A 27,354-nucleotide genomic window follows, 5' to 3' on the forward strand; every position below is an offset into this window, starting at 1 on the left:
GCATGCAACCAAACACAATCTTCGAGCGCCTAAGCGTTTTGAGGAATCAGGTTTGTTGGGCGTTTGGCGGTCACGGCTCAACACGTCAACACCGTTGATAGTCGAAAGTACTTGTGCAAAGTTGAAGAAAATTTTACATCCACGGGAGAACGAACTATTCTCGTTCTTTTAAACAGAGTTGGGTAGAAGGGAGTTTCCCCGTGTCTCCACACTCGGGCCCAGTCTATAGTCCGTACGGAGTAGAGAATTCCATTTTCCAGTCTAGAAGCCTTAGTCTATAATCTAAATGAAAAGGAACGGCCAAAGGATTGGAAACTAACGGTTTCCGCAACCTCGGAACTTCTCCCGCCTGTTTTCGCCGGCTTTATAGCGGATAAATACAGTTCTTCGGCATTTTTTAATTTGCCGCCATATACTACCGTTCAACTCCGTACGGAGTACGGATATGGAATGAGCGTTGAGTTTTAGTTCTGCCAAAATCTAATTACTTCCCTTATCGAACTAATCCCGAGGAAGAGCCGGTCTTATTTTCGCACAAATCACAGGCCACCCCACAGTCACACCGAGGCTCTGGTGGGTGCTCTTTGTTCAAAAATCAATTAAATTAATAAATTGAATATTGAGTCGGTCTAGATCGTCCAAGTCTAGACCACTCATAACTAAGACATTTCCCATCTATCAACTCGATCATTTTTTTGGAGACCTGTCCCCCGGAATGTCATGCCCCTTTCCGTTCAATCTGTCAACCTTTATGTCTTTATAATCTTTCTGATGCACCAGATGACTTGCTTAATGCAAGCCTAGTGCCTACGGGGAAGAATATGATGCTCTTCCCCGGTCCAAGTGGATCAATCCGTGATCCTGGGTGTCCCGACGACCAATTTTCATCCTCCCTATTCTGGCACATGATCGCCACCTCTACTCCGTATTATACTCGTCATATCCCAGGACACTTAAAATGTATTAACTCCCTACTGATTGATCGCAAGAGTACTTTGGCAATTGTACATATCTATTCCCCGACAACGCCAAAGGAATGTGAATTGCATATCCCCCCCACGCCTCTTACGTCCTCCCACTCCATAATTGATGCTTCCGCGTCCCGGCCCGCCGGGGAACCTGAGAAAAAGTTTGGAAAGGGGTCAAGCGGGGGGTTTCAACGACAGACCCAGGAAATCAAATTCAGATCGACGTGACAGCTCTGCGGTCCAACGCCTTTGAACCGGCTACTCCGTACTCTACTCCCGAATAAAATCATATTGAACATAGTTCACGCAACATGTGAAAAGCTTGCTGGATGGGAGGAGGGCCGCGGTTCACGATCCGTTGCGCACGTCGCAATCAATCTTTGCCCCTTTCCAGGCTCTCGGTTTTTTTTGATGGATTTTCAATGCATGCCCTATTACCTGTCCCCTGGGTTTCATGGTGGAGACAGATGGCTCCACCCGGGGGGCTGGGGTGCTTGAGCTCCGGTATTGATTTGGAAGCACGTTAATCTCCCGGAGAATATTCGGTGTGTTGGGCACAAAAGTTCTGTTTCAGAGAGCGAAGGCGAGAGCGAGGTCTATCAGCTCTACCTCGGCTATGTTTATCTCCAGCTGTGTGAAACTCAGCTTGGGTCAAAGACCAAACCATGTCATATATAGTTTACATGCACATATTGGTGGACTGGTTATTGTAAACTGGATCCAAGTATGAACAACGTCAGTAAATGCAGGGTGGAAAGGAGCTTGATTTGCATATTGAATTGTGTGGTCTTTGTAAAAAGTGCATTGGAGCTCAGATCCACACAGGCCCCTTCCAGCCCTTCCCAGGTTTCCCTGCAGCTTATACCATGCAGCTCATCTGCAGTTCATATGCAGTTCACATGCAAGATCTCTGAACTAAAATTGCAAGGACACAGCCGGTCGGGTCTGCTCTTGCATACATAATAGAATAGCACTGCTGAAGAAAAGAGGTTGAATATTGAATCCACACTGTCTAGAAGGTACAACATATTTTAATCTCCCGATTTACTCTGTTATATCAACTCGGACCGAGGTCTAGCCTCTGTGATCATAAACATGAGTAAACAGTAAAAATTAAATATGACAGAAACAAGTTCCGGTACCTTGACTCACCGACTCAATAGCCACCTAATTCCATTTTCTAGGTACCTTTTCCAAGTTTGCCACATCTGCACGAATTCTCGATAGATGCAACTCATCCAGGGTTGATGCCGCGGGCGCTAAAGGATAAGAGTATTTTGAACCATGGAAAACACATCCACCCCATGGGGTCCCGACCCACATTCCGCCAGCGGAGAATTTGAAGAATGTGAGATAGCACATTCTGTAAGTACGCAGTAGCTACGTACACGGTCCTTTTTTTTGCAGTGTGCAGTGTGAGAAACCCAAGATCCTTCCGGGACACTATCCGCGGTCTCGGCTGCGTCGATCGACAAGGGTGTGATGGTGGTGGCGGGTTGACGGTGTACCCGAGACGTGTCCATGGGGCTTGCTTAACAGTCAACTTTGATCATATCCCAGATCAATACGGAGTAAGCGCCCCCTTATTCATCGCAGGGACTGTGCGAGCATCAGTAAGATCCGCACGGATAGCATAGTCGTAGGCCCATAATCTAGACCGACGCCAACATTGTGATGATTGTGAGATAAGACAGCCCATCTCTGAGACCGCTACAGCAGCTATCGCCATTGGATACAAAGGTTTGCCATTATCTCTTCTGCCGACTCCAATCAAATCATCTTTTCTGTGTCAGAACTCACATTGTACCTACTCACATAAATTACTCCGTCAAAGGATCTGCCTTGACCGATATTTGCGACCGGGTAATACGTGATCGCCACGGTCGCTTTCCCGGATACGCTTTAGGAAATTCCCAAGACGGAACAAACGTCAACCAGAAACAAGCCAGGGAGGATTGTCTCCGTCTCATGAAAGGAAATCATCAATATACCTCCGGTGGTTTATTTTCGAGCACGTTTCGACACTCCGCGCTGCAACACCCACTTATGTCCAAAGCCGAAGGGAAACTGCGGTAGGCCGTGAACCCGCGTTAACATTGTAGACGATGCGTCTCCGCTGCATTCTTCGACTTGCCTACTTTGGACTAGCCAGCAATTGCTTTGTCCTGACGTGACGAGCCGTTGTTCCTGTACAATGCCGGGCATGAATGCTTCGGGCGCATCAACGTTTCAATCTGCGCTGGGTACTGACATCCGCGCTCTGCGCGTCTAGATGCTACGGTAAATTTCGACAGCAAAAAAAAGTAACATCCTGGTCGTACAGGCTGGCAACATCGTATGCCCAACCGAGTGAGGATGGACAATATCCGAACAGGGGTCGTTGATAGTGTTATCCCGTGGTGACAATCCTGGTCGCGCTAAAATGACATGGGTTCGTTGCCTGGTTGGCTATCCCTGATACACGGGTCGGATGGACTGGCGGTGAATTGTGTTTCTTTCCTATTTGGCTTGAAATATGCACCTGAAATTTGGGCTGTTGTAGATGTTTGCGAGATGAGGGTTGGGACTTCTGTTGGGATTTGCGACCGACATTGTTTGACTTGGAGGTCTTGAAGTGCCCAGGTGACTAGCTTCGTCTCTCGCTATCCTCTCCAGTGCCCTCTTTTGTGCCAACAAGACTAGCGACAAATCTTGAAACGCTTCCCTATTTCTTGAATTGAAGTGGGGCACTAGACTAAACGCTTGTTTTAAGCCAAGGTCAGCTATATGTCACCTTTGCCTAAGTTATGCTATGAAGGCAAACGGATCATAAAACCCTAGGTATAGCAATAGATTATAGAAGGATACCATCCTACTATTTAGTTGAGCGTATGCGATTAAAAACATTGAATTTTATTATGTTGAAATATGTTACCATATTCGAAAGTTGTTGCGATTATATATATCCGCGAGTCGCTGTTGGCTATAAGCCAATTTATTAAACCACCTAAGTAATTCGTGGCGACCATCTCCCCAGTATGGTGGTCTCTGCCTAGGAGAAGTATTAATCTGGGAGTAGAACTATTCGAACAATTTCACCATTCTCAGTTCTGATAGCATTCATTTCTTAGCTTTCCGACAACCATGCGTCAATCCTATTGTATCTCTGATAGTAAATCTGATAAGCATGTGTTGTAGCTAGTGTCTTCGCCATTTCTTTGTTTATTTGTCGTTGTTTGCCGTCATTGCTACTGAGATACAACAGTCTAGATAATTGTGCTCTATAGAAACGACCAAATTCTTCTTTCTGTTATTATTTATTTTCTTACTGCCGTGAACCGCTTCACAAAACCACATCTGGTATTCTCATTCTCTCTAAAATGGTTGGTAATAAACCACAACCCGAAGATTTCGAGAACTCAGACGTTCTAAACGCAGTTAACCCTCATCCTAAGTGAGGTTATATGCATGGTAACCTAGTTTCACTCTGCTTCGATGTCCACTAATCCTGACATATGTATTAGGTCCGATCAGAAACCGAAACCCTTCCTGGATTCCTAGAGAGACAAAGAAAATGAAGACATAGAAGACGAATCTGAAGTCTCAGACGAGTCACTTAGCGACGGAACAAGAGGAGTAGCAGAACAGGGCCTAAGGATCCATCTCCGATCAGCACCAACACCTTTGATAGGAATCCAAGAGTGATTTATATGTTTCCTTCCAACCTCCACCTGACATTCCCCAAACGCTTTCTGCAACCGACGATCGAGTTTGCTCTCCCTGTGCACTCGATCCTCGCCCTGGAAAAGCATCTGTCTCCGTTCAGATACAATGACCACACCACAATCGAAATCATTCAAATACATCGATGCCACCTCCAGCCGGAGACTATCCCAGTCTATATTTTCCGGGATCCATTCCTGGACTGGTCGTAGCGTACTTGGTTCGTAGACCCATTTGGGCGTCCAGCATTCGAAGTTCAAGGGCATTACACGGGATCGTCCGCTCCACAGTATCCATTTGTTGCGCGTTGGAACTAGCGTGCTGCCTCTTTCGAGAAGAGTCATGATGTGGCCCATCCGTAGGGACTCGGTTGGGCTGACGGATAATTTGGTGAATTCCGAGTCTGACTTTTTGATGATTTCAAGAACTCCGATTGATGATGTCGGTGGTTGTTGAAGTAACATTCCTTTCCAACTGGCGTCCTTTCGCAGGTAGAACTTGAGCTTTCGACGCTCAGGTTCCTCCAGCGGAAATCTGCTTACTTCGGTAATTTTTGACTCTGAAGTTCGTTGCTGCTTGAGGAAGAATTGAGCCCAGAGAACATCTTCTAGGAGCGGATTGCGAAGGCGCTGTGAGGGATCCGACAATTCGATTTTGGAGGGTTTGAAGAAAAGAGACTCTTGGAGTCTGACTGATGTTTTGATCATGGTGTTCCAAACGCGAGATACGCGTTGAGCAGATGTTAATAGAGTTCTCATATCTGTATGTAGAAGAATGTTCTCTAGTAGCTCATTGATGAGGAATATGTCGTGTGGTTGTGAGGGTTTGGTGATAGACATTATTGAAGATGATGTAGAATACTTCTGCTGAATTAGAATAGGAACCAGGTTTATCAAGTATTGGCGACAATATCATACCTTATGACGATCAGATACGAAATGAGGACCCCGGGGGACCTTCAGGATCTATATGAACTCGGAGGCAATTCCCAATATCCAACGTCTGAGAAAGAAGCAGATTTAGTTTGTATCAGAATTGCTAGATTCCCTGTAGAACTCGCTGCAAATGTAAAAAGAAGTTTGAAAAGAAGTCTCAAATCCGATTTTGCGAGAAAAAGAGTGTTGTACTTTTATGCTATGGCTGGCCCCAAGGTACTCTGGATGAGGTGATTCCGGACCACCAGCCGTGCTGTTCACAAGGTGCTCATATCTAAATGCGGGGATCTTATCTCCAATCATCCCCAGAACCTGCATCACTATCGACGACGATAGTAGCCTTAGAACTCGGCGATGGCTGAGCTGCAATGAATGAGCCTACGGAATTACAGTCAGGCTAAAGCCAATCGACACGTATCGGTTCAATAAGTCAATTCTCGCGTCGGGTCCCCATAATAGTACATTAATTTACACAAAATACGCCCAAAAACAGTGGAGCTCAAATCAACGCCTTAAATGGAACGTGGTATCGGGTATCATGATGATGCAGTAGCCAGCCACAGGGCACGGCTATGCGGGCAAAGACAAAAAGAAAAAATTCAGAAAACATGTGAAGAGGTGATCATGCAATGATGGTAGAGACCGAGTCCAGTTTATCATTCCGTTCAGCATCAGTGCCAATCACGTTTGGGACCTTCAAAGACTGGTCGGCAGAAAGCAAGTCGTCCATCGGCAATGAAATACTGGTTTCATGGGAAGTGGTAGATTCGAAGTCGGTGACAGTAGACGGAGTGGAGATGTCCTTCGGTATGGCCGAGTTGCACATGGAGTCTTCACTTCCAAACTGAGTAGACTCTGCGTACCTGTCGTATAGGTCATGTTCTGGGGTCGCAGATCGAGTCGAACACGGGGAGACGGAATCATTCACAACTTCGTAGAACAGCATGAAAGCACCCCCCTGGGTCATCACATGACCTTCACTAACCATCTGCACGTCATCGTCGCTGAGGCGCCACCAACGCTCGGGCTTGTCCTTGTCACCCTCAGCTTGAAGGATCTCGTCCGGTGCAGGAGCTGTGAATTCCGATGTCGGATACTTGCGATAGCAGATATAGTGTCCATTCTCATGCCGGCCGTAATGGGTGATGATTGCGCGTAATTGATATTGTCTGCTAGGGACATGAATTGATTCGCCAGGGTGCGGAAGCATGGACCGCGAAGGGTTTGTTTCCCAATGCTCAGAGTTGTCGCCGGATTTTCCGGCGGCTTGGGTGCCAAGACACCAATTGTTCAAATCAATCATTTGAGGAAACGTCACTGCCGCGAGATTCTTCTCCAACGCCCCGGTGTACTCATCAAAAACGCTACGGTTGATGTGGATAGCAAGACAGCGAGGAGCCCGCGCAATGACGGCTTGTCGAGATTTCGTGGTGGAGATTCGGTTCTTTGAGTTGATATGGCACTCCTTTGCCAACGTGTTTTCGCTGAAATCATTGCCGTCCAAAGCCGTCTTGACAGCCTCCAACCGCGAGTAGGCTGACAGTTTCACAGCATCGAAGGGCTGAGGTTCGTCGGGGCTGTCTGACCGACTCTCATCGGCCTCAAATCCCTTGATCAAGTTGATAAGCTGCTCTTGTCGATGCAACAGCGTGCACTTAGAGCATTCCACGCCTTCAATAGGCTCAAGCGTCATGTATTGGTCCAAGCATTCGCGAACATCGTACGAAGATCTTTTGCCCAGAGGCACAGTGAGGCAGTTGAAAGGAATTAACGAGAGCCCTTCGCTCCATCCGCATTCCATGCACCCAACCCGTTGAGCGAGTAGACCTTCGAGAGGATTACAAGATGAAACCCCATCAAGATAAAGCTTATCCGTCGATGGGAGGGATTCGGGTTCCCAAGGCGTTACCGGGTCGTCACAGTCGCTGTCTCTAAAAATGTTCTCATCGGGTCCTGCAATTTTCAATCCCATGTTCAAAGTCTCTCCGCGTGAGCATAGCTCGGCCTCATGGTCAATTTGATTGAGCAACTTGGAAAAATACTCTTGCGCATCTTGCTGTTGCCAGCTACTCATGGACTTGAGGGGCCCGGAGATCCACAGTTTGGTTCCACTTTTGGAGGCGCTATTCAGACGGTCAATGAGGTCTAGTAGTGCCTTGTGGGTCGAGACGGAAGCCTTCCCGGAGAGGTTGTCCACGTTGTGTCCCAGAAACTCAGAGAGATATTTCAAAGAAGCCAATCCTTGTATGATGCTGTTCTGGAAACACGAGTTGTTCCAGTTTCCGAGCCCCGGGGGTGTGACATCCTCGGTGTTTCCTAGCAGCGCATTTCCGAATATAGACAGTGATCTTGACCGGGAGAAGAAGGGGAAGTAAGCGTTATTGTCCAAGCCAAGAATCCGTTTCATCGCGTCACTTTTATCTTGGAAGGGCAAAGGCGACAAGGCTAGGGAGTTGGGTTCGGAGGTCGATATGCGAGGGTCCAAAGCGATAACGATTCGAGAGGGTGTAAAATAGACAATAAGATCCCAGGGGAGCTGGAATAGCGATATGGGAACAAGTCCGAGGTAGCCAAGAACAATGGGTACCGAGATGAGAGCAATAAAAATGTAGGCTAGCGCTTGATTGTTTTGTAAAGTCGTGAGGGCGGTTTCATAATGGCTGTTGCGGCTTGCGTACTGATCGGGGCGGTTAGAAAAGATCTCAGAGCGCCCGTCGCGGGTGTTCATTGTCAATAAAGCTAGAAGGAGATATGTGGCAAGAAAAATCCGCCAGCATAAGCATTAGCATAGATTGATAGAGAACGTGGGAGTGTCAAGACGCGTGCAGAAGATGACATGAAGGTATACATGTTTGCGCGGAAAAGATGCACTTTTGGTTGGTTTGGTCTGCCGTAAACTTTTTTCTATCGATAGCGATTTCACCCCACGAGATTGATAATTCTTCAAAACAGCAACCATGGCGAAGAGCAAAAGTAAGTTGACTACGAATCTCGCATACATTGATATTTGAGTGTCTAATATTTAAACAGACCAGTCCCAGCGTTCCCGTGCAGCACGGAGGGCAGCGTCCCCGAGTCTCGACCTGGACAAGTCGGTGACTTCGCTTCCCCGAGCGGAATCTCCTACCACAACAAGGCCTTCGGTTCTGGCTGACCGCGCCACTTCCGGTATCCAGAAAAAGCAGAAGAAGAATGACAAGGTTTCAAGGGCTCAGCGATTAAGGCAACAGAAGGGAATGGACCGAGCCGAGGCCGTGATGGATCAATTGGAAATCAAGAAGGCTAAAAGTCTGGCTCGCGGCAAGACCGTCAACTCCCGAAGAGTATGAAAACAGATAGTCGTTTCGTTCTGGCGTACAGGTGCTGACATTGAATTAGGCTGATTGGGAAGATACCAACCGTAGAACCTTGGCGTTCAACGCTCTTCCACAAGATGATGATGACGAGGACGAGGATGACGAGGCGATGGCCGAAGATTCGGCATCTTCTAAGATTCCTGTCGTAAAGAACATCTTCCAGATCGCAACTGAAGACTCCAATCCTGCAATTGACGACTCTACGACTATTGATGAAGCCGACGAGATCACCTGAACAGCCCTGGAGCGGGCCTGTGTGATACATGTTGAACGTTGTTGGTGGGCTCATTTCCTTGGCCTCAGTTGATTGATCATGCGCTCAATTTCGGTGGCTGCGGGGCCAGATGCTTTAGTGCGGAGGAGTTCCAGGGTGTTAAGGTCCTTAGTCTTCTGTGCCTCTTCTCCGGCCTTCACGATCATACCGCACTTTACCCACATTTCGATTCTCTCAGCAGGGGGCAAGTGGGTGCACTTTGGCACGAATCCTGAAGCAAGTTTTGTGTTTCCAGCACCCAAAATCTCGTTGTAGAAAGGCTATCTTGTGTGAGCGCCTATTCCAGTAGTTTAGGATTCTCGACTGTCTTACCTCCCATCCGATTGGGGATTTCTTGAGTTTAGCGATTTCTTCCAGCTCGCCCCAGTCACGTTTCGCCACCAAAGCTCTCAATCTCAACCACCAAAATGTTTTTTCAGGCATTTTGAATTCACTTTGAATCTTATGTGCTCTCTTACCGTAACCACCTCGGACAAGTCTGTAGACCGTCTCGTTGAGACTAAGACCGAGGAACTCGCTGTGATCTGCTAAGTCTTTATCCAATGCGTCTTGGGTTTTCAAAAGCTGGGAGGCCTCAGAGATTAATTTCTGGTTTAGTACCACTGTAGGTTCCTTGGAATCCGACAAGAGGCGAGATGCTAGATGGAGTTTCTCGGTTTGGCGCGTCAAGTCCGCATCGCGCAATGCTTCTGACAGTAGCACATTAGCGCCATCAATGGGTCGATCGTCTTGGTAGAACAAGTCTTTCAGTAGCTCGATGTCATCACCTCGGGCAGCAGTCTCCACAAGTGCAGAAGCCATTGGTCGGGTGTTGATCATTCGGAAGAAGCTTGCCAAAGGAAGCTTGCTCTTAAGATGCAGAAGCACGTAGTTCACCAAGTCATCATCACCACTCTCAATTGCCTTATCAAGAGCAAGCTCGTCTTCTTCCATGTTCAAAAGTAGAGGAACTTGCTTGCCGGCCCGTGGCTCATGGTTTAGCAATTGGGTAGCTAGGTGAGATCGACCCTCATCATAAGCAGCTTGAGCGATAACCTCAAACGAGATTCCCGGCTTTCCATCGAGTCTTTGGACAATAAGCTTGCATACAGCTTCGTCATCAACAGTCGAGACCTTCACCTTCTGGCTTGCCCAATGGACATAGATCTTATCTGCGGGAATCTGTAGGTATTCCGAAATCCTTATTGCAAGCAGATATTCATGCCGGCTGATTAGGCGTTCAATGAGTCCTTCCGGTGTGAGGCGCAAGTATTGTTCGTACGATAATGGCAGCCCGATCTTATAGTCCCTCAATGCTTTGAGAACGCGTAGTTTTTCGGTCATCTCAACGAACTCATCGCTATTGTAAAGTTCGAGTACGGATTTGCCGAATGATGCGGCTTTCAACAGGCGTTTCTGCCAGTAGGCGTCGAATTCATGACCTGCCGCTTTGATGCAAGTGTCAACTGCTGATGGCAAACTCGATCGGATACGCTGGATGTTCTCATCAGCCTTGGGTGATTTCTTTTCTAGTTGGTCTACCGAATCTAGTAGCACAGAAGCGGGAGAAGATGACCCAAGACGGAATATCTCTTCAGTGACACCTGGAAATTGTCAATTATAATTTGGATGTTTCCTTGGGATTTTAACTTACTAGTGACCTTGTGAACGAATTCACATGTGTCATTAGTTATGAGACGAACTCCATCAAACTCTGGTATGACATGGACGCGGCCATCGTAGTAGTATCTAGAATGATTAGATCGTGCTCGCAGATATTACACAAAAAAGGACCACTCACTTTGATGCGACGCCGTTGGGGCCAACAAGATGAATTTCATCTTCCCATCCAAGGATGACAGCATCATCACCACACCAATTCACAGTATTTGGCGGAACCCGAGACTTTGAATCATATTCGCTGAACTTGTTTTGGAAGTCATTGCTGACTACCCATAACTTTCCTTCTGCGGTGAAAAGTGTGACAAAGCGCCCTGTTGGGGACACACTGATGTGTTTGAATGGGCCATCTTGCAGAATCTTGTCTTCGGCTTCTGTTGAGTCTATCAAAAAGACGGTTTTGTCAACAGCCAACAGAACCTCAACAGAGCGTGAGAGTGTATGCGCGGGTGGAATTAAAGCCCATGATGATACCTCGCCTTCTGGACAAGGTGCCAAGAGCCGCGGACGCGGCTCATCATATTTGGATACGGCAATTAGCTGGTTATTGGACAGCAATGCAACGAGGCCAGATGACCAAAACTGGCAGGCTCTCACGCCATACTCTTCGGCGCCCTGTTACATTGTTAGATTCCGTATAGTATGTCTAGAGCAGGCATTCACTATGTCTCACATTTCCGAGAGAGAAGGATGTAAACTCGCCGTCCAATCCGAAATAGCGTCGCACTGTTCCGTCCTCAGAGACGACCAGGAGCTCTTCCTTATCAGACCAGCCTAGCCCACGAATAGTGGCTTGCTCCCACTAAAACGAATTAGTATTGTCTTTAGGATTCAACCATAAAATGCCAACAAACGTTTATACGATTGATTTTCTGTCCAGAGGATGAATAAACATCGATTGTGGAACGGGAACCCTGTCCATCGCGAAGCCTGAATGGCTTGCTCTCGTCGCGATAAAGCGCTGATTTCCACGTTAGTCCAGATCTCCGGTTTCTCCAAAAATGGGGAATTACCAATAGCTCCTCCGTAGGGGGCGCCCGCGACAATGTAGTTCTCTAACTCGATGTCGTCCTCGAAGATGGCGTCATAAACGGCAATCTTGCGATAAAAGCTGTCTCCAACCTTTTCCCAATTTGCAAGTGGATTGGGTGGCATGACTGTGGATTTGATCACAGATGAGGCACTGAATCCTCTACCTGGGCAGTTGTTGGATGTTCGAGCTGTTGATCGGGAGGATGGGGTCACGCGCGCTAGACCTGATCTGGTGGTTTTATCGCCTTATTTACCAGGCGGAAATTCCCCACCACAATCCTCGACTTCTCTTTGATAGTTGCTGCATATTCATTGGCCAACTTGGTCCTCTTTTCAAACATGGATTATACAGATCTTGCTGATATTGCTCGACAATTATCTGACCTTGAAGTAGCCATTTTACTGTGCCTTGTTGCCCGCGAACATTGTTTGATTGAGACCACCCCCCACTGTATTAATGACCTGGCCAAAGAACTCGCCTTAGTATGTCAATGCACCCAGGATATCGAGATAATCTCTAATGAAAGACAGATCGGCTCAACTACATTCAATTATTCATATTGCATCCTTGACTGTTCATCTGCAACATCTATTGACGACATCTTTATTGACATTCTCACCCCGGATGCGCGCGCAAACTATCGGCCATCGCGTCCGTGGTTGACCACTGAATCAGTATGTTGATATTTCAATTGTTTTGCTATGATTCCACGGCTACAAGCTAATAATATCAGTCAAGCAAACGTTCTTCCTATAAGAGTCTTGGGGATTACAGCAAATCACTCACTCCCTTCTCACAACTCAGCAGTAACATTGTCAATATTGTAGTCGCCAAGAACTTCAATTTTGTCAGTGATGATATCCAAATGAACATGTTGCAGGTATGTATTCCGATTGACAACTCAGTAAAGAAAATATTGACAAGCGGGATAGTTAATGCGATCGAGGGAGTTGGTCACCGAGAGCGGGACCTTAGCTGCACCTCAGGACTTCCTTTTCATCCCTCTTGTGGCACGAGATTTCGATCAGCTCAAACCGCCTTTGAAACCGCACATGGTAAGTATTTATCTGTACGCCCGCATTTTGGTTACTCTACTTTAGCTAATCCCGTAGTAGAATGATAATCTCTTCATTTCTCATTTCCACAGCCCAGAGGACGGGTATACTTATCTTGAAGAGAATGACTGGCTTTCAGATGGACAAGTTTCCGCTTCCTCTGTTATTCATAAGTCGAAGGGCAAGCAATCGAAGAGTGTTACGGTCAGCCCGTTAGTAAGTTTGACGTTATTCCAATCTACTTCGATTTTAGAATCACGAACTGAACATCGCGATCTAATACCGGTTGATCAACTCACAGGTGATGGAACAACTTCGGGAAACAAGTGCGTCGGTGAGCATGAGCGCAGAAGTCGTTCGATACGTCCAGGATATCGTTGTATTTCTGCGGCTCAGTCGTGCTGTTGCAGGTGGCGTATCTGCCAATGCAAATATTCAATTTTCTCGATTTGCACAGTGAGTCCAAATATATCCTCAGCGAAACCACGTACATCTAGCTCATTTTATTGATTTTACTCCTCAGACTTCTAGCTCCTTTGCATGGTATCGATTATCTGACTCCTTCCATCGTGGCCCTAGCCGCCAGGAAAGTCTTTCGCCATCGTATTATTGTCACTCCCCCTGGCGAAGACCGCAGTCTGCAATATGGAAGTAATTTACATGCGATATCTGATGTTCTCGCCGATGTTACACCGGATTCAATACTGGAAGGCGTTCTGGCGCTCGAGCCGCCTGTATGATATTTCGATGCACCTGCTTAGCTATTCTTGATTACCGCATTAGATACCCAGCCGATATAGACCAAAGTTGTGTACTTATGATAATTCAATTCATGGCGAGTGAAATCCCGCCATGTCAATTTCCATATCCTCACCTACAGTAGAACTAGCAAGCCTTAAGCCAGGTTAGGTACATTCAGTCCATGAAGAATATTGCGTGGACTTTCATTCTAGTTCACAGATACATTGATATTTCTAATGCTAAGTTGAGGCTATACATGTAGATAATTGTGCCTATACACACACCCGATAGATATTCTATATCCAAACTTTCACCTACCAGTACTCGGCCTCAACCTCAAAAACAAGTCTGGAGGCGTATACTTCCCGTCCACACTTCCGTTTCCTGATTCATTTCGATCAGGCGTTAAGCATAAATTGCCATGAACTGCGCCAGCGGGCTGTTCTCTTAACGCCTCCATGGCTTTCGAGTGCGTGCGCCACTCAGCCAAAACAACGTCGATTTCAGTCTTGGAGTCACCGACAATAGCGTCCATTTTGATATCGTTTCTGTCGTAGCCAAAGGGATCTTCCAGCTGCGAGCCAATTCCTTCAATACCATAGAGTGTAAAGATAACAAGGCTGACAATGGGGACGGCCCACCATCCCATCTCATCGACCATAGCAAACGGTAACACACAGCCAAACAGGGCAAGGACTTGCTTTTGGTGAATCCTGATTTCAAAGTCAGTAACTGAAACAAACAAGCATAACTCAACCGCATCAGAGTCATGAATCTTACAAATGAGCCACTGGGATCGGAGTCAACTTTATCGTTTCCATCCTCCCATATGCATCAGTCAAGGTATTCAACTGAGCCTGCATCTGACTGGCGCCAGGCGCAGGATACCAGCCACGCTCCTCGCCACGCTTGATAAACCCATCGATAAAGAAAGTCAACTGGAAAGGGAGACCTAGTCCCTCATCTTCATGGCCCTCAAGGCCCGCAGGTAACAGGTTTGCATATTCGGGGTTATAAAGAGTGGACGGATGTATGTTCAGATTCTCATCAGCAGCATTACCAAAGACCCAAGCAGCGCCCCATTCAGCGCGCAAATGATTTTTCACGGCATACGGGATAGCCATAAGGATTCGGACAGTACGCTCGATATCCTCGCGCTCTGCGGCGGTGGGTGGTCCCCGCTTTGAGTTGTAGCTATTTGTTGCGATTGTACGGACGAGGTTACGCACGCATGTGTTGAGCGTGTTCATTCCATTCCGCCCGTCCCAGAATCGATTGTAGGACGTTTGGTTACGGAAGACAAGCATCAGACCTACGACAATAGATAAAGATGGGATCTATTTTTGTTATGTTTAGTTGATATTTTGTCTGGTTGGTTGGGCATACATACGATCGTGCTAGGTAGACCGACAGTCTCGAATACGTATGTGTCCAAGTAAACAATCAGGGCTGTGAATACAGCATGCAGAAAGACCGGGACTAATATGGCACCATGGATTGCACCTTTGATAAAGCGGAAGACAAGTGGCCATCTGATCAATGTTAGCACATGTGGGTGATTAGAAGATATCAAATGAGTAGCTCACCTTCTTGGCTTTGCCCGCGATGACAGGCGGTGGGGATGAGTACCACGCCGTTGATGATGACCTTGTATTGTAGTGTTTTGGCGACTCAAGGTTGGAGTGGGTGGCTCGCTGAAATTTAACCTCATCTTGCTTAAGGTCTGAGCCGATCGAGCCCAGATTGATCTGTGAGGCTGATCCCTGTCCGTGGATCCCAGGAGATGGTCGTCTTCGGCTCTTAGTATTCAATCAAGCCCTGTAATCTGGGGGAAATTGAAATCGTCAACATTCCGAGGTTGAAAGCGGGTCCTGCGACTCTTTGGTTCCGGACCCACTTGGGTATCTTAGTGCCGGTAAACACGTGACTGTATATAGAGCAGGTCGACTGTATTCATCGTAACAAGGTGGTTATCAGAATATATGCTGTAATGGGATTAATGTGTCAACGTCTCCGTGTGGTGGTCTCATCTATGTCGTAAAAAGCGTAGTTCGGCCTAGATTTGAGCCAATGAAAGTGCACCTGCACGAAATCGTGCGGATGGCTATCTTTTCGCTTATGGACATAATCACCGACAAGAAGTTCGGGCATTTTATCTTCTCTCTGGACCTCATCATCAGGCTGATCACCGCATTATTAATAAAGACACTGTCTACTCCAAATGTATTTGGTATAAGTTTCTATATTTGTGTCTTGAACCGCGTAGCTTTCTGTGTTTAGTATTCAAAGTGGCCCGTATATTCTTTCCCTAAGGTCTCTAGTCACTGAAACAGCTGATTAACTCGCACCAGCTATAAACAGTATTGGTATCGCTAAGTGACCAAGTTCAAGATGAGCGATCTGAGACAGCTGCCATCCTAAATACCAAATTTGGACTACTGTTTGTGGGCGCTTGACAGCCTATAGAAATATAATACCATGAAAGACGATCGTATTGGTTCATTTCTATTTATATAAAAACATATTCTCTAGCAACCCGAAAAAAAGGAAAAGAGGGAGGAGAAGACCGTGAATCGGAAATCAGAGTACAGACTCTTTGACTAGAAACCCTCTACACATGGAAGAAAACCATGGTATATGTTGCTAGAAAATAGTAATAATGGTATGTGATCTGATCCATCTCTTTCGAAGAGCATACTACCAAGCGAGTGGCCAGAATAGTTGCAAAGACCAAGTGGACGACTCCTGTGGAGATTCTTAATAGGGAAGGAGTGGGAAGAAGAAGAGAAATTCTAATAACAAGACTCACACAGGCTTCGGTGATGATGAGAAGTCCTGTACCTGCTCGTAGGAGGTCCACTGCTTTCGGCGGTAGAATCAACGGCAGTGTTTGTCGCTTTTGTTGGCGGTCACCTTCCACATCATGGAATTCCTGGATATGGATGGTAAGGGCAAACCACAAGAATAGTAGGACATCGAGATGGGGAACCATTTGGATTGTCGGAACCGCATGACTGATTACAGCGTCAAGCAGCTTCAGCTGGATTGTCACCCCCACGGCAGTGAAAGCGTTGCGCATCACCCAGTGATTGAATCTGGGCCAGGCATAATGTAACGCCACCCAGATGACCAAATACACAGCTGCATCGCGTCCCGAAATGCATAAAACTGCGATAGCGGGCAGAGACCAACTGAGGAACCAGCGCCGTGATGCTTCCTCTTTGGTCAGCAGCCCAGCGGGAATGGGTCGGAAGGGCTTATTGATGGCATCTTCTTCTATTGATGTAATCTGATTGGCAATGTCGAAGACATAGGCAAATGCGATCGTGGCGAGAGCAAACGGTGGGATGATCTCTAGATACTGTATTGGAGCCAGTGGAGAGGCCACAAGTCGAGCAGTGAGACATGCAACAGCATTTCCCAAATGTGCGGTGGCATTATCTCTCAAAAGTGCCCAAGTTATATGAAGTTCCCTTGCAAACCGACCAGACGACGCTTGTAGAAATTGCATAGTATGTCTACCTCAGTTAGATTATAGGTACAGGATGAAGATAACGGAACGAATTCCTCACATGTTTCCAGAAGGAGCAGATTTTCTGTTGGCTTTCAAGTTTGGATCATTCTATGATCTTGGCAATCGGTTTTATATTTAAGCCATCAAATGTGGCAGAAGTCTATCACAAAATCAATGGATTTGTTCAGTCATGGTCAAATCCTTTTATAGATATCGTATGCATACCAATACAGATGTCATCTGATACTGACTGACCCCCCTACAGGCTGCTTTGGAGGCCTAAAGATATGCATTTCAAGTAGAGAGGAATTAATTGAGATGCGAGCTTATCGGCAATCATCATCTGCCACGTTCAATATATTCTTACCTCGCTACTTTCTCACTAAACAACCAGCTATACATTCATTCAAAAGAACTCAGACTAGAAAGGTGGATTCGGCGTCAATCAGACTATCTATCATTCAATATACACTTAATAATACCACACTTGGATTCTGGATTAAGAAAAAGAATATATTTTAAGTCTGAGTGGGCGCCTGAGAAATGATGCCTTCTAACCTAACCCTAGCTTCTACATGTCATGTCACCAGATGCATGATTGATCGCGATTATGTTGGCCTCATACGGAGATCGATTGCTAAACTCCTGTCCCATCTTTGTTTGCTTTTTTAGATAAAACGCTAGTATGCAATGGTCCTGTATACGGAGTAGTACTTCTTCCCTTATTCTATTCTCTTATTTTCGACCTACCACCTGCCTACCTGCCTACCTGCTACTATGGGGCACGATATTTCAAAGCGCTCAGTAGTTTATTAAGGTTATTGAGCATATTGATAAGAAGATAGAGATTCAAACTCCCACTTTTGAAGAGGGTGTTAGCAAGATTCTCAGGCTCTTGTATGCCGGGGAGAGCCGCGTGTATAGTGGGGATTATGTGCATTCGGAGTTGAGATGGCCGGCCTTAAAGGGGATTTACGTCCTGATACCACAAGGGATGAGGCTCAGAGGTTGGTTTTATCTTACAATCGCCGTGGATTGAAAGGGAATCCCAGTGTTTTGAGGTGGTTGATTGGGCAGGAGCCCACGACTGTTGATGAGGGGGTGAAAGTTCAACTGAGTGGCTAGCCTTACAAGTTATGATATCTATTAGATGAAGTATAGGTAAATGCTTCGGTGGAACTATAGGAACTATACATAGAGAGCTTCCTGTTTGTTTTTGTTTCAATAACGAAATAAGTGATCGTTAAAACTTCTGTTTTTGCTTGACATGTCGATACAAATTTAATTTGTTTGAATTCCCGGCCTTTTCGAGTTGTGGGTATCACCGTAAGCCGGGGAAGAAGCCCACGGGTGAAATCATCACTGTAGTGAGGCTCTTGTATTACACTCAGGCCACAGCCAATGGGATCTCGGGGGGCCCATCGAGAGAAAAGAGGGGTAAGAACAGACTTGGACATGAGCATTTCACAACTTGATTACTGCAAATTACCATGGCCTCCTTACTTGATCTACCATCGGAGATTCGCCTGATAATATACGCTTATTTGCTCAGCCCAAATGAATATGTAAAAAGCTACCGAAAGCTGAGTGACCAATGGTCATCAGTAGCCAGTGGTCCTCTTTGTACGATTCCTCGACCTTATGTGAAGCGATATACACCATGTATTCTTCTCCTCAACAAGAAAATTACTACAGAGGCTCTTCATTATCTATATCGAATACCCCTCAACCTCTACGGCACTCCCAGCACATATTTCGTCATGCGTCAGATGGATATTACAGAATTCATCAGCGAGCATTACCTGCAGAGAATCCGTGTTGGTATTCTGCGACTAAATCATGCCAACAAGCATTTTGTCCTATCGCTCTTAGACATATGGGGTGCCGAGAACCGCCTAGAACGACTTGATGTGTATCGGCCTAAGACCCAGCTTGACAGTCAACACTGGAAAGTGGTAGAAAGCAGGGTAAGTTATCTCGCTAAGAAACACAGGATACCCTCTGATGACCTTGCTAGCTTTGGACCTTCTCGAGTATGGTCCCTGTTGTGTTCCATGAAGTCGACTATGCGCTCAAGGTGGAGGCTTCCAGGACTACCTAAGCATGTAGGCAGACAGGGGAAAAGCTGCGGTGCGAGTAGATGAGTTAAACCGAACGTGTTATTACCTAGTCATAATTAAAAACAATCCAAAGGCTAACGAAAGCATGTTCTTGGTTCATCAAATGTGCCAATATTCAAAACAATAGTCCAGATCTCGAATGGGTATCAGTGGGGGTCTGGGCCAGGGGATAAAGGAGAAAATAGAACGCTGGGGCGCCATGACAAATCAAATTATATGATAGAGGTAGACGCTATTGAACAATGCAAACGGTGTATATGGAGTGTGCACCCGGAGAAATCAACGCAGATATGCTTCTTCACAATGGTGATATCGTAGAATTCTCAGATGATAACTCCCTACAGCAGGGTAGATGTAGATGCCGAAAAGAAGGATAAATATGTATTAAGATGCCCGAAACCCTGGGTTTCCAGATATTAATTCGATCCGAACCGACGTATTACGGCATTCCTGCTCGGCCGTCAAAGGCCAAAGGGCCCGAGTCATTTCGCGGAGTCAACGGGTTGTCGTCAGATGTAGGCGTGTCGGATCGTAGTTGTGACGGGCGACCAGACGGCACACTGAGTGGTTGTGTCGGTTGCCATCCGGGAATGTTGATAGTGGCGCTGCGGGCCAGGTCATCGGTGCTTGAGTTAGGCACTGGCGAGGCTGAGCTTCGAGTATCATCCGTTTGCTGGTCATCTTGTAGATGCAGGTTCTCTACATTGTTGACCAAGTTTTCTTCTTCGGCAAGATCTCCAAGCTGATCGGGCGGTCCTTCTGTGCTGTTTGTTTCGACGGCTGAAGGGGCCTCCGTTCCGAGCTGGTCAGAAGAGTGATTGGATGCCCTATCTTCTGTCGGTTCCTTTTCTCGTTTTTCCTCTGCGTCATTCGAGTCATCCACCTCGGCGTTGAGATCGGTGAATGCACGGCAGTTGGGGCATTGGAACATTGGGTAATCCGGGGAGTGGAGCAAACGACTGATACATTTGTAATGCCAGACGTGCGCGCACGCTGCCATGAACAAACACTGATAGGGCCGCTATTATAGTTAGTAGGTGTAGGGTTGGTAGGAAGGGACAAAAAAAAAGAAACGAACCAAGACAGAGCCAAGGCAAATCGAGCATTCACGACAACCTGAATAATCAGCCGTCTCACCCTTGCCCAAGTTTTTAATAAGGCTTTCTGTGTTTTTGCTAGAATACTTGTTAGCATCACTTGACAATCCGGACAATAGGTGAGATCCTACTTGAACTCGTTAGGCTTCTGCTGCCACGATCGATTACATTCAATCCGAATCCGAACGCATCGGAAGATCATTTCTTCCCCCCCTCGGAAGTCGATACCCAACTGCACGATATCACCATCTTTGATAGAGTACAGACGGGACACCATATTCGGCTGACTCAAGCGCATGTGGTTCAAAAATGTTCCCGAAGAACTACCAACATCCTTGATGTGCCACTGTCCATTCACGTACAAAAACTCGCAGTGTTTCCTGCTAACGACCTTGGATTTGAACCCCACGGGGGCGTCCGAGGGTTCAGTCGGGTTGGGGAGAGGTACACCATCACGCTCCGAGTATCGACCGACGCGAACAACACAGCTCTCTGATGGCAGGGTCCGGGCGACTGGGACGAAAGGTAACGAGGGCCTCGAACTCTGGAGGGTGTCTTGGTAGGGGAAGAATCGAATGGTCGCCTTGGTCTCCGATTTTGAGGGGGTCACCTGCCCATCTACAGGAGCGCTGGCGGGTTCGCTGGTGGGCTCGGTCGCATTACTTGGAGTGGCGCCCGGTTCAGAGGACGGGGTGGGCTCCTGAGAGTTGTTGGTACGCTCTAACGTGCGAGGTGGCGGACGATGGACGGACGAAACGCTCCTTAGGCGCGCCATAGGATTGAATGTTTGGGTAAGGTCGTTGGAACGTATAGAATCGGCGGACTCGGTGGATGATACTTGGCTATTAAGTTCGGTACCAAAACCGAAACTCGGGGCGGGCGCTGAGGTGTAACGAGAGAGGCTTGGGTGGTCACTTTCAGGGCATGGAGCTGCGGAGTCCGTGGGAGAGATAGAGCCGGGATTCGAGAACCAAGGAATTCGACTACTCAAACTGTGCCTATACGAGTGCTGCCCACTAGGCAAGGGGGAGTAGGTTCGTAAACTGAAGCGGCGCAGGCGACTGGGGCGAGGGTTGTCAGGGAGGGAGGTGGAGGCGGTGACTGAAGTAGACATGGGTTCGATTTGGCAACCATGAAAGAATTCAACAGACAATCAAATAGTGCCCAGAGATTTAAGAGGGCACGTCACAGGATCTGCAACGGGGCTGATGCTATTCAATGGGGTTTACCCAGACATCATATGATTAGGATAAAAGGGATGAAACTTGAGAAAGAGAAAAAAATCCAAGAAAGCAGGATGAACAAAGAAGTGAAAGAGAAACCAAGCAAATTGGAGATAAAAAAATAATAATGAGAGTTGGGGAGTTTAGCCCTATTTGATTGTATATAAGTCTCTCTGTCTGGGTATTCGCCCTTTGCCACGGGCATTTGCCATCGGTTATTAACACCACAGTCAGCATTTTCTTGGCGGAAAACGGCTATTTCCCCGCATACTTTGGTAGGCCCTAATATATCATGGAGAATGTTTGAAGATAAAACATTATATCACTATATATGCAACGGGTAAATATAGAGAGAGCAACTTAAAGTGATTTTATGAGAACGGTATTGCCAAGTATACAGCACTGACTCTATATGCATACTGTATAGACTGGCAGCTCTAGCTTGAGGCATAGTTATTTAAGCGTACTTCATGTATAACATAAGGCGGCATGTATACCTACGTATTCAAGTGGTCTATGCTTTCACCGGTATACCCCAAATTCCATGTTAGATCTATGTTGAAATATCAATGGTGCCCGGTAAGACATATCCCATAACCCAGTTCACTAAAAGGAACTAGTTGAACCTTACGAGGCCGTGTCCTTATTCTCCAGGGCTATGTGTATAACATTCCATGTGATCTTTAGTGCAAATGTCGATCTCCAAAAAATCAACATGACCTTATCCATATGTGACTCTATCCGGTGATCATCTGCGTCACTTGTAAAATCACAAGAGCAAAGGTGATGCCTTCATGGGTATAGCGTTGCACGGACCCTCGGGGGGAGGCTGGAAAGTGTACTGGAGACGGGCCGAGGAGGTGAAGGGCGTTGAACCCGATTTGAGAATCATGAGATAGTGATATAGGAAGTATTTGAACCTAGAATCCAACAAGAAGTAATATATAGATATGTTGTATAACGTACTATTGTTAACTGTACTTTGGGAGGTTTGATGCAGTTGATCCCCTTTTCCGGATTGGTCAGGTTAGAGCTCTCCCCGGGATGATGTATGCGTTGGAGGTGCTTGTTAAAATGGAGAAGAATTGGTTTTAAACCCCATCATTTGGAGATAGTAAAGATGAATCTGAAAGAAGAGAAGTCAGATTGAAAATACTCAATTCCATCAATGTATAGATAACTAAGTAGAAAGCCATTTTAATCTCAAGTTTCTGCCTGAGGAGACTAGTTCGATCTCTCTCCCCCCTCCCTTTAATGAAACGCTTGGAACTTCCTTCCTTCAAGCATCAGGAGGCTTCCCTCCAAAAGTTCACTTTTTTTTTTTTATCACGCGACTTTCTCTTGTGTTTCCCTCCAAAGCTTCGCCTCTATTCAACTCCCTTGATCTCGCCCCGACCGCTTGTCTTTCGTCTCTATCTCCGCCCTCACTACAGGACCGCGCCCGATGCGGGCTTGTTAGCCAGCATGAGTGGAATCGCGACTGCCTGTCTGTTCTGCTTCTCCGCAGTAGACCGATGGTGTCATATTACAGCATGCCTCGGTCCCATCGGAGCTCGTTCTCGAGACGGTATCTACGAAACGACCCTGGCCGATAACGAACGAGAAGCGGTATCAGATCTTCTGGGCTACCTGGAGAACGTACGTGCTAGACAATTCATCATTCCACATCGCTACCTTTCCCTTTCCTGAATCAGAGTCTGGGACTTGGTTTGCCTGAGTCCCGCCATACCCCGAGTATACCGCTAACCTTCAACAATCTACAGCGCGCAGAGACCGACTTCTTCCACGGCGAGCCACTACGGGCCCTGAGTACCCTGGTTTACTCGGAAAATGTTGACCTGCAAAGAAGCGCTAGCTTGACATTTGCTGAGATCACAGAACGAGGTGCGTATCGCCGCTCGGATGGCAAGGATGCAATGGCTGAACCTGTCGTCTTATCTTCAGATGTGCGCGAGGTCGATCGCGATACCCTCGAACCTATCCTCTTCCTACTTCAAAGCTCAGATATCGAAGTTCAACGGGCTGCTAGCGCAGCGCTGGGCAATCTCGCCGTAAATGGTCGGTCCCCATCACACATCTTCTTTCTCGGTTCTCACGGTCGCTAACTCGGTGCAGCTGAGAACAAGGTCTTGATCGTCACCCTCGGGGGGCTGTCTCCCCTGATTCGCCAAATGATGTCACCCAATGTTGAGGTACAGTGCAATGCGGTCGGATGTATAACCAATCTCGCGACGCATGAGGAGAACAAGGCCAAGATTGCTCGCTCTGGTGCTCTAGGTCCTCTCATTCGCCTGGCCAAGTCGAAGGATATGCGTGTCCAGCGAAATGCGACGGGCGCACTGCTCAATATGACCCATTCGGGTAAGTGATCATGATTGATTTATCTTGAAAAGGGCTGTTTCTCTAACATAAAGACCAGATGACAACCGACAGCAACTTGTCAATGCCGGCGCCATTCCCGTGCTTGTGCATCTCCTCTCATCCCCCGACGTTGACGTTCAGTACTACTGCACAACAGCTCTTAGCAATATCGCTGTTGACTCAACCAATCGCAAGCGACTCGCCCAAACCGAGTCGCGCCTCGTGCAATCATTAGTTCATCTTATGGATTCATCCACCCCCAAGGTCCAATGCCAAGCGGCGCTCGCCCTGCGCAATCTCGCTTCTGATGAGAAATACCAGCTTGAGATCGTTCGGGCGAAGGGCCTCTCTCCACTGCTACGACTACTCCAATCCTCCTACCTTCCTCTCATCTTATCCGCCGTCGCTTGTATCCGCAACATTTCTATCCATCCTCATAATGAATCCCCTATTATCGAAGCGGGCTTCTTGAAGCCTTTGGTGGATCTCCTAGGCTCGACTGACAATGAAGAGATTCAATGTCACGCTATATCCACGCTTCGCAACCTTGCAGCTAGCTCCGACCGCAACAAAGAACTTGTTTTGCAGGCCGGCGCAGTACAGAAGTGCAAGGACTTGGTCCTCCGTGTTCCCCTTACAGTCCAATCTGAGATGACTGCTGCAATCGCTGTGCTGGCCCTCAGCGAAGAGCTGAAGCCGCACCTTCTCAACCTAGGAGTATTTGACGTCTTGATTCCTCTGACAAACTCCGAAAGCATCGAGGTGCAAGGCAACAGCGCGGCTGCTTTGGGCAATCTGTCCTCGAAAGGTATTATACTATCCCCTTGTCGCTCGTTGTCTTTCTGTGTCCTGTCATCATCTGCTAACAAAACTGTAGTTGGCGATTATTCGATGTTCGTTCGCGACTGGGCCGACGCCAATGGTGGCATCCATGGCTACCTTCATCGCTTCCTTGCCAGTGGAGATCCAACATTCCAGCACATTGCTATCTGGACCCTCCTCCAACTGCTGGAGTCCGAAGACAAGAAGCTCATTGGATATATCTCACGGTCCGAAGACATCGTGCAACTGGTCAAGATTATCTCCGACAAGAATATTGAGTCGGATGAAGAAGATGCGGATGACGGTGAGGGTGAAGTCATTACGCTTGCCCGTCGCTGCCTTGAGCTGGTTGGAGCCGGCCCTAAGCAGACTCTGGTTGAAGCTTGAACCCTCTATCTCGTCTGATTATCCCACTGTTCTATTTTTTCGGTGCTGTTTCATGTCGGCCTTTCTGTGTGACTCTCTTTCTTTCCCCCGCCAAGGGGTATTGTATGGACATTAAATCCACTTATTCAATTTCGTCAGCGGGCATTTGGAGTGATACGGGCTTTCTTTTTTTTTTTTAATCTCTTCTGTTGTTGTTATATGTCCATGGTATTTCTGGGCCGGTGTCGCTGTCTCTGTTGTTCCGACGCATACACTGTTTATTCATGCTAGATATGGGCTCTATAATTAACTGCCTGGAGACAGATGGATTCTTCAAACCATTGGCAAGTTGTGAACGAATTACGTAGTTCGAAGTGTTTTGAAGTCATCTGTAGTCCAGTCCTGTCCTGAGTAGGGAGGATACAAGCTGTGCTCGGAATAACCTAAACCCGGGCCGTATTATAGCTCCCTAAAAAAAAGCTCCAAAAAACTCGCTGCCTTTGCAAACTCCAGAACTCTTCCACCTCAAAATTGGCCCAACCCCAATTTTGCAACATGGCTTCTCTACCACCCATCGCTATTCCCGGGCAACGCCTCGGCCCTCTATCTACATATTCTGCAGGCCCCGGCACACATGTTCAGCAATCCTTCATCTACGCCTCCATCGCTGGTCCCGTGGTTGCAGACCCTGCACAGCCGAAGTCACAAACAAGGCCAACTCTCAGAGTGTCACGAGTGATATCTTCCAAGGACCAAGCAGGTTCAAACCCAGCAGTTCCTGTTGCATCGTCAACGACGTCGAAGCCCCGCTACAACACCCTCCCCGCCGTAGACTCCATCGTTCTCGCACGAGTGACCCGTGTGCAGAAGCGACAAGCCACAGTCTCCATCCTCGTTGTTCTAGACGAATCAGCATCACAATCTCAAGACCAATCACGAACACCTTCCGACAATGACAATGTCGCCTCCATCCTCACATCTGCCGCCAACCCAGAGAACCACAGCAGCACCGACGAACTGCGCTTCCAGGCACTTATCCGAAAGGAAGACGTACGGGCTGTTGAGAAGGACCGTGTCGTCATGGATGAGATGTTCCGTGTCGGCGATATCGTTCGCGGCTCTGTTATCTCGCTTGGCGATCAGAGCTTTTACTACATCACTACCGCGCGCAATGATCTTGGTGTTGTCATGGCTCGCAGTGATGCTGGCAACATGATGTTCCCTGTTAGCTGGAAGGAAATGAGAGATCCTGTCACTGGAACTAGTGAGCAGAGGAAGGTCGCCAGGCCGTTCTGAGAACATGCAATCGTTTGAACTCGGTCCCCCTCCTTGCGTGGCTTCTGGCTTTCTCTTTGAATGGCGAATGGCCTACCTCAACTGTTACCTGGCCACATAGTGGTTCAACAAGCAACAACCAAGCAGACTCTGCCCCCGTCGAGCTATATATCGGTGGCAGATCGGCTCACCCCCCGAGAGCATTGTCTTTCAAACCTCCGGGATCCACGGGTGTCAACAAAACTACACTCCCAACCCTCACTGCGAGGAATGCCTTTCAAGCCCCCACACTTCCTTGCTCTCAAGCAGTAGCATCCCGCTTGAGCATGACGACATTCATGTTTCACGAATCTGGGAAACGCCCGCCGTTTAACTCGATCCAATTACGCCAACGTGTATTCCTGGACATGTGTATTATTGACATGGATAACGATTTCAGAATAAAGATACCCAAGGGAGACATGATTGAAAAATCCATGTCATTTCCGCCCTTTTCCTTCGATCCTTGACTACAGGCTTCTGTGGTCGCTTCCCCCGTCGCTCTTCTTTCCAAGTAGAGAGGCCTCACCGCTACTGCTACTACTCGTAGACCCTACTGGGTAACCCTCCTTAGTATACACGGTCGAGACCTATGCCATGTCGGACTGTGTTTGTCAAGTGAGGAAGATCGAAGTTTTTCTTTGAAGAACACACGGAGGACTCTCATCTTCTGTGAACCTCCAATTATTCATCTGTCGTGTCCAAGTCTACTCAGTGTGACTCGACAGATGTTTTCGGAGTGACATCTCAACCCATATATCCTGAATATCCATAATAATCCTACAAAAAGCACCCAAATGAAATGCAAATAAAT

The 27,354-nt window shown here is 47.3% G+C and overlaps 12 protein-coding genes across 12 annotated transcripts; 6 read left to right on the top strand and 6 right to left on the bottom strand.

Moving 5' to 3' along the window:
- Positions 1–2,252: 2,252 nt before the first annotated feature.
- On the top strand, positions 2,253–2,657 carry N7537_002124 (uncharacterized protein; the record flags this gene model as incomplete). The annotated part of the gene is made up of 3 exons (XM_056893182.1): positions 2,253–2,316; positions 2,376–2,539; positions 2,625–2,657. 3 exons carry the CDS (start codon positions 2,253–2,255, stop codon positions 2,655–2,657), a joined length of 261 nt encoding a protein of 86 aa, XP_056758177.1.
- Positions 2,658–4,504: 1,847 nt separating this feature from the next.
- Positions 4,505–5,509, bottom strand: N7537_002125 (uncharacterized protein; the record flags this gene model as incomplete). Its single annotated transcript, XM_056893183.1, has 1 exon — positions 4,505–5,509. The coding sequence occupies one exon, from the start codon at positions 5,507–5,509 to the stop codon at positions 4,505–4,507; it is 1,005 nt and encodes a 334-aa protein (XP_056758178.1).
- A 718-nt stretch (positions 5,510–6,227) lies between these two features.
- On the bottom strand, positions 6,228–8,333 carry N7537_002126 (ubiquitin-specific protease UBP1; the record flags this gene model as incomplete). The annotated part of the gene is made up of 1 exon (XM_056893184.1): positions 6,228–8,333. The coding sequence occupies one exon, from the start codon at positions 8,331–8,333 to the stop codon at positions 6,228–6,230; it is 2,106 nt and encodes a 701-aa protein (XP_056758179.1).
- A 229-nt stretch (positions 8,334–8,562) lies between these two features.
- N7537_002127 (Alb1 domain-containing protein) lies at positions 8,563–9,196 on the top strand (the record flags this gene model as incomplete). The annotated part of the gene is made up of 3 exons (XM_056893185.1): positions 8,563–8,578; positions 8,636–8,928; positions 8,984–9,196. 3 exons carry the CDS (start codon positions 8,563–8,565, stop codon positions 9,194–9,196), a joined length of 522 nt encoding a protein of 173 aa, XP_056758180.1.
- A 50-nt stretch (positions 9,197–9,246) lies between these two features.
- vp16 (tethering complex subunit VPS16) lies at positions 9,247–12,049 on the bottom strand (the record flags this gene model as incomplete). Its single annotated transcript, XM_056893186.1, has 7 exons — positions 9,247–9,495; positions 9,548–10,818; positions 10,869–10,963; positions 11,016–11,509; positions 11,568–11,696; positions 11,749–11,855; positions 11,908–12,049. The coding sequence occupies 7 exons, from the start codon at positions 12,047–12,049 to the stop codon at positions 9,247–9,249; spliced, it is 2,487 nt and encodes an 828-aa protein (XP_056758181.1).
- Positions 12,050–12,265: 216 nt separating this feature from the next.
- N7537_002129 (uncharacterized protein) lies at positions 12,266–13,722 on the top strand (the record flags this gene model as incomplete). Its single annotated transcript, XM_056893187.1, has 7 exons — positions 12,266–12,409; positions 12,458–12,601; positions 12,661–12,807; positions 12,860–12,982; positions 13,043–13,198; positions 13,284–13,438; positions 13,506–13,722. 7 exons carry the CDS (start codon positions 12,266–12,268, stop codon positions 13,720–13,722), a joined length of 1,086 nt encoding a protein of 361 aa, XP_056758182.1.
- A 311-nt stretch (positions 13,723–14,033) lies between these two features.
- On the bottom strand, positions 14,034–15,448 carry N7537_002130 (bestrophin family protein; the record flags this gene model as incomplete). The annotated part of the gene is made up of 4 exons (XM_056893188.1): positions 15,310–15,448; positions 15,114–15,255; positions 14,504–15,060; positions 14,034–14,436 (listed from the first exon to the last, which is right to left on the bottom strand). Exons 1-4 carry the CDS (start codon positions 15,432–15,434, stop codon positions 14,034–14,036), a joined length of 1,227 nt encoding a protein of 408 aa, XP_056758183.1. The 5' UTR covers positions 15,435–15,448.
- Positions 15,449–16,420: 972 nt separating this feature from the next.
- N7537_002131 (uncharacterized protein) lies at positions 16,421–17,234 on the bottom strand (the record flags this gene model as incomplete). The annotated part of the gene is made up of 2 exons (XM_056893189.1): positions 16,421–16,468; positions 16,533–17,234. The coding sequence occupies 2 exons, from the start codon at positions 17,232–17,234 to the stop codon at positions 16,421–16,423; spliced, it is 750 nt and encodes a 249-aa protein (XP_056758184.1).
- Positions 17,235–18,727: 1,493 nt separating this feature from the next.
- N7537_002132 (uncharacterized protein) lies at positions 18,728–19,338 on the top strand (the record flags this gene model as incomplete). The annotated part of the gene is made up of 2 exons (XM_056893190.1): positions 18,728–19,204; positions 19,255–19,338. 2 exons carry the CDS (start codon positions 18,728–18,730, stop codon positions 19,336–19,338), a joined length of 561 nt encoding a protein of 186 aa, XP_056758185.1.
- Positions 19,339–19,796: 458 nt separating this feature from the next.
- On the bottom strand, positions 19,797–21,568 carry N7537_002133 (FHA domain protein; the record flags this gene model as incomplete). Its single annotated transcript, XM_056893191.1, has 3 exons — positions 19,797–20,378; positions 20,436–20,532; positions 20,586–21,568. The coding sequence occupies 3 exons, from the start codon at positions 21,566–21,568 to the stop codon at positions 19,797–19,799; spliced, it is 1,662 nt and encodes a 553-aa protein (XP_056758186.1).
- Positions 21,569–23,141: 1,573 nt separating this feature from the next.
- vac8 (protein anchor VAC8) lies at positions 23,142–25,247 on the top strand (the record flags this gene model as incomplete). The annotated part of the gene is made up of 6 exons (XM_056893192.1): positions 23,142–23,315; positions 23,441–23,561; positions 23,622–23,735; positions 23,793–24,038; positions 24,097–24,846; positions 24,916–25,247. 6 exons carry the CDS (start codon positions 23,142–23,144, stop codon positions 25,245–25,247), a joined length of 1,737 nt encoding a protein of 578 aa, XP_056758187.1.
- A 534-nt stretch (positions 25,248–25,781) lies between these two features.
- N7537_002135 (exosome non-catalytic core subunit CSL4) lies at positions 25,782–26,522 on the top strand (the record flags this gene model as incomplete). The annotated part of the gene is made up of 1 exon (XM_056893193.1): positions 25,782–26,522. One exon carries the CDS (start codon positions 25,782–25,784, stop codon positions 26,520–26,522), a length of 741 nt encoding a protein of 246 aa, XP_056758188.1.
- Positions 26,523–27,354: the final 832 nt, after the last annotated feature.

Source organism: Penicillium hordei, assembly GCF_028827395.1.
Source record: "Penicillium hordei strain IBT 12815 chromosome Unknown utg000001l_segment0_segment0, whole genome shotgun sequence".
In the NCBI taxonomy this organism is placed as follows: Eukaryota; Fungi; Ascomycota; class Eurotiomycetes; order Eurotiales; family Aspergillaceae; genus Penicillium; species Penicillium hordei.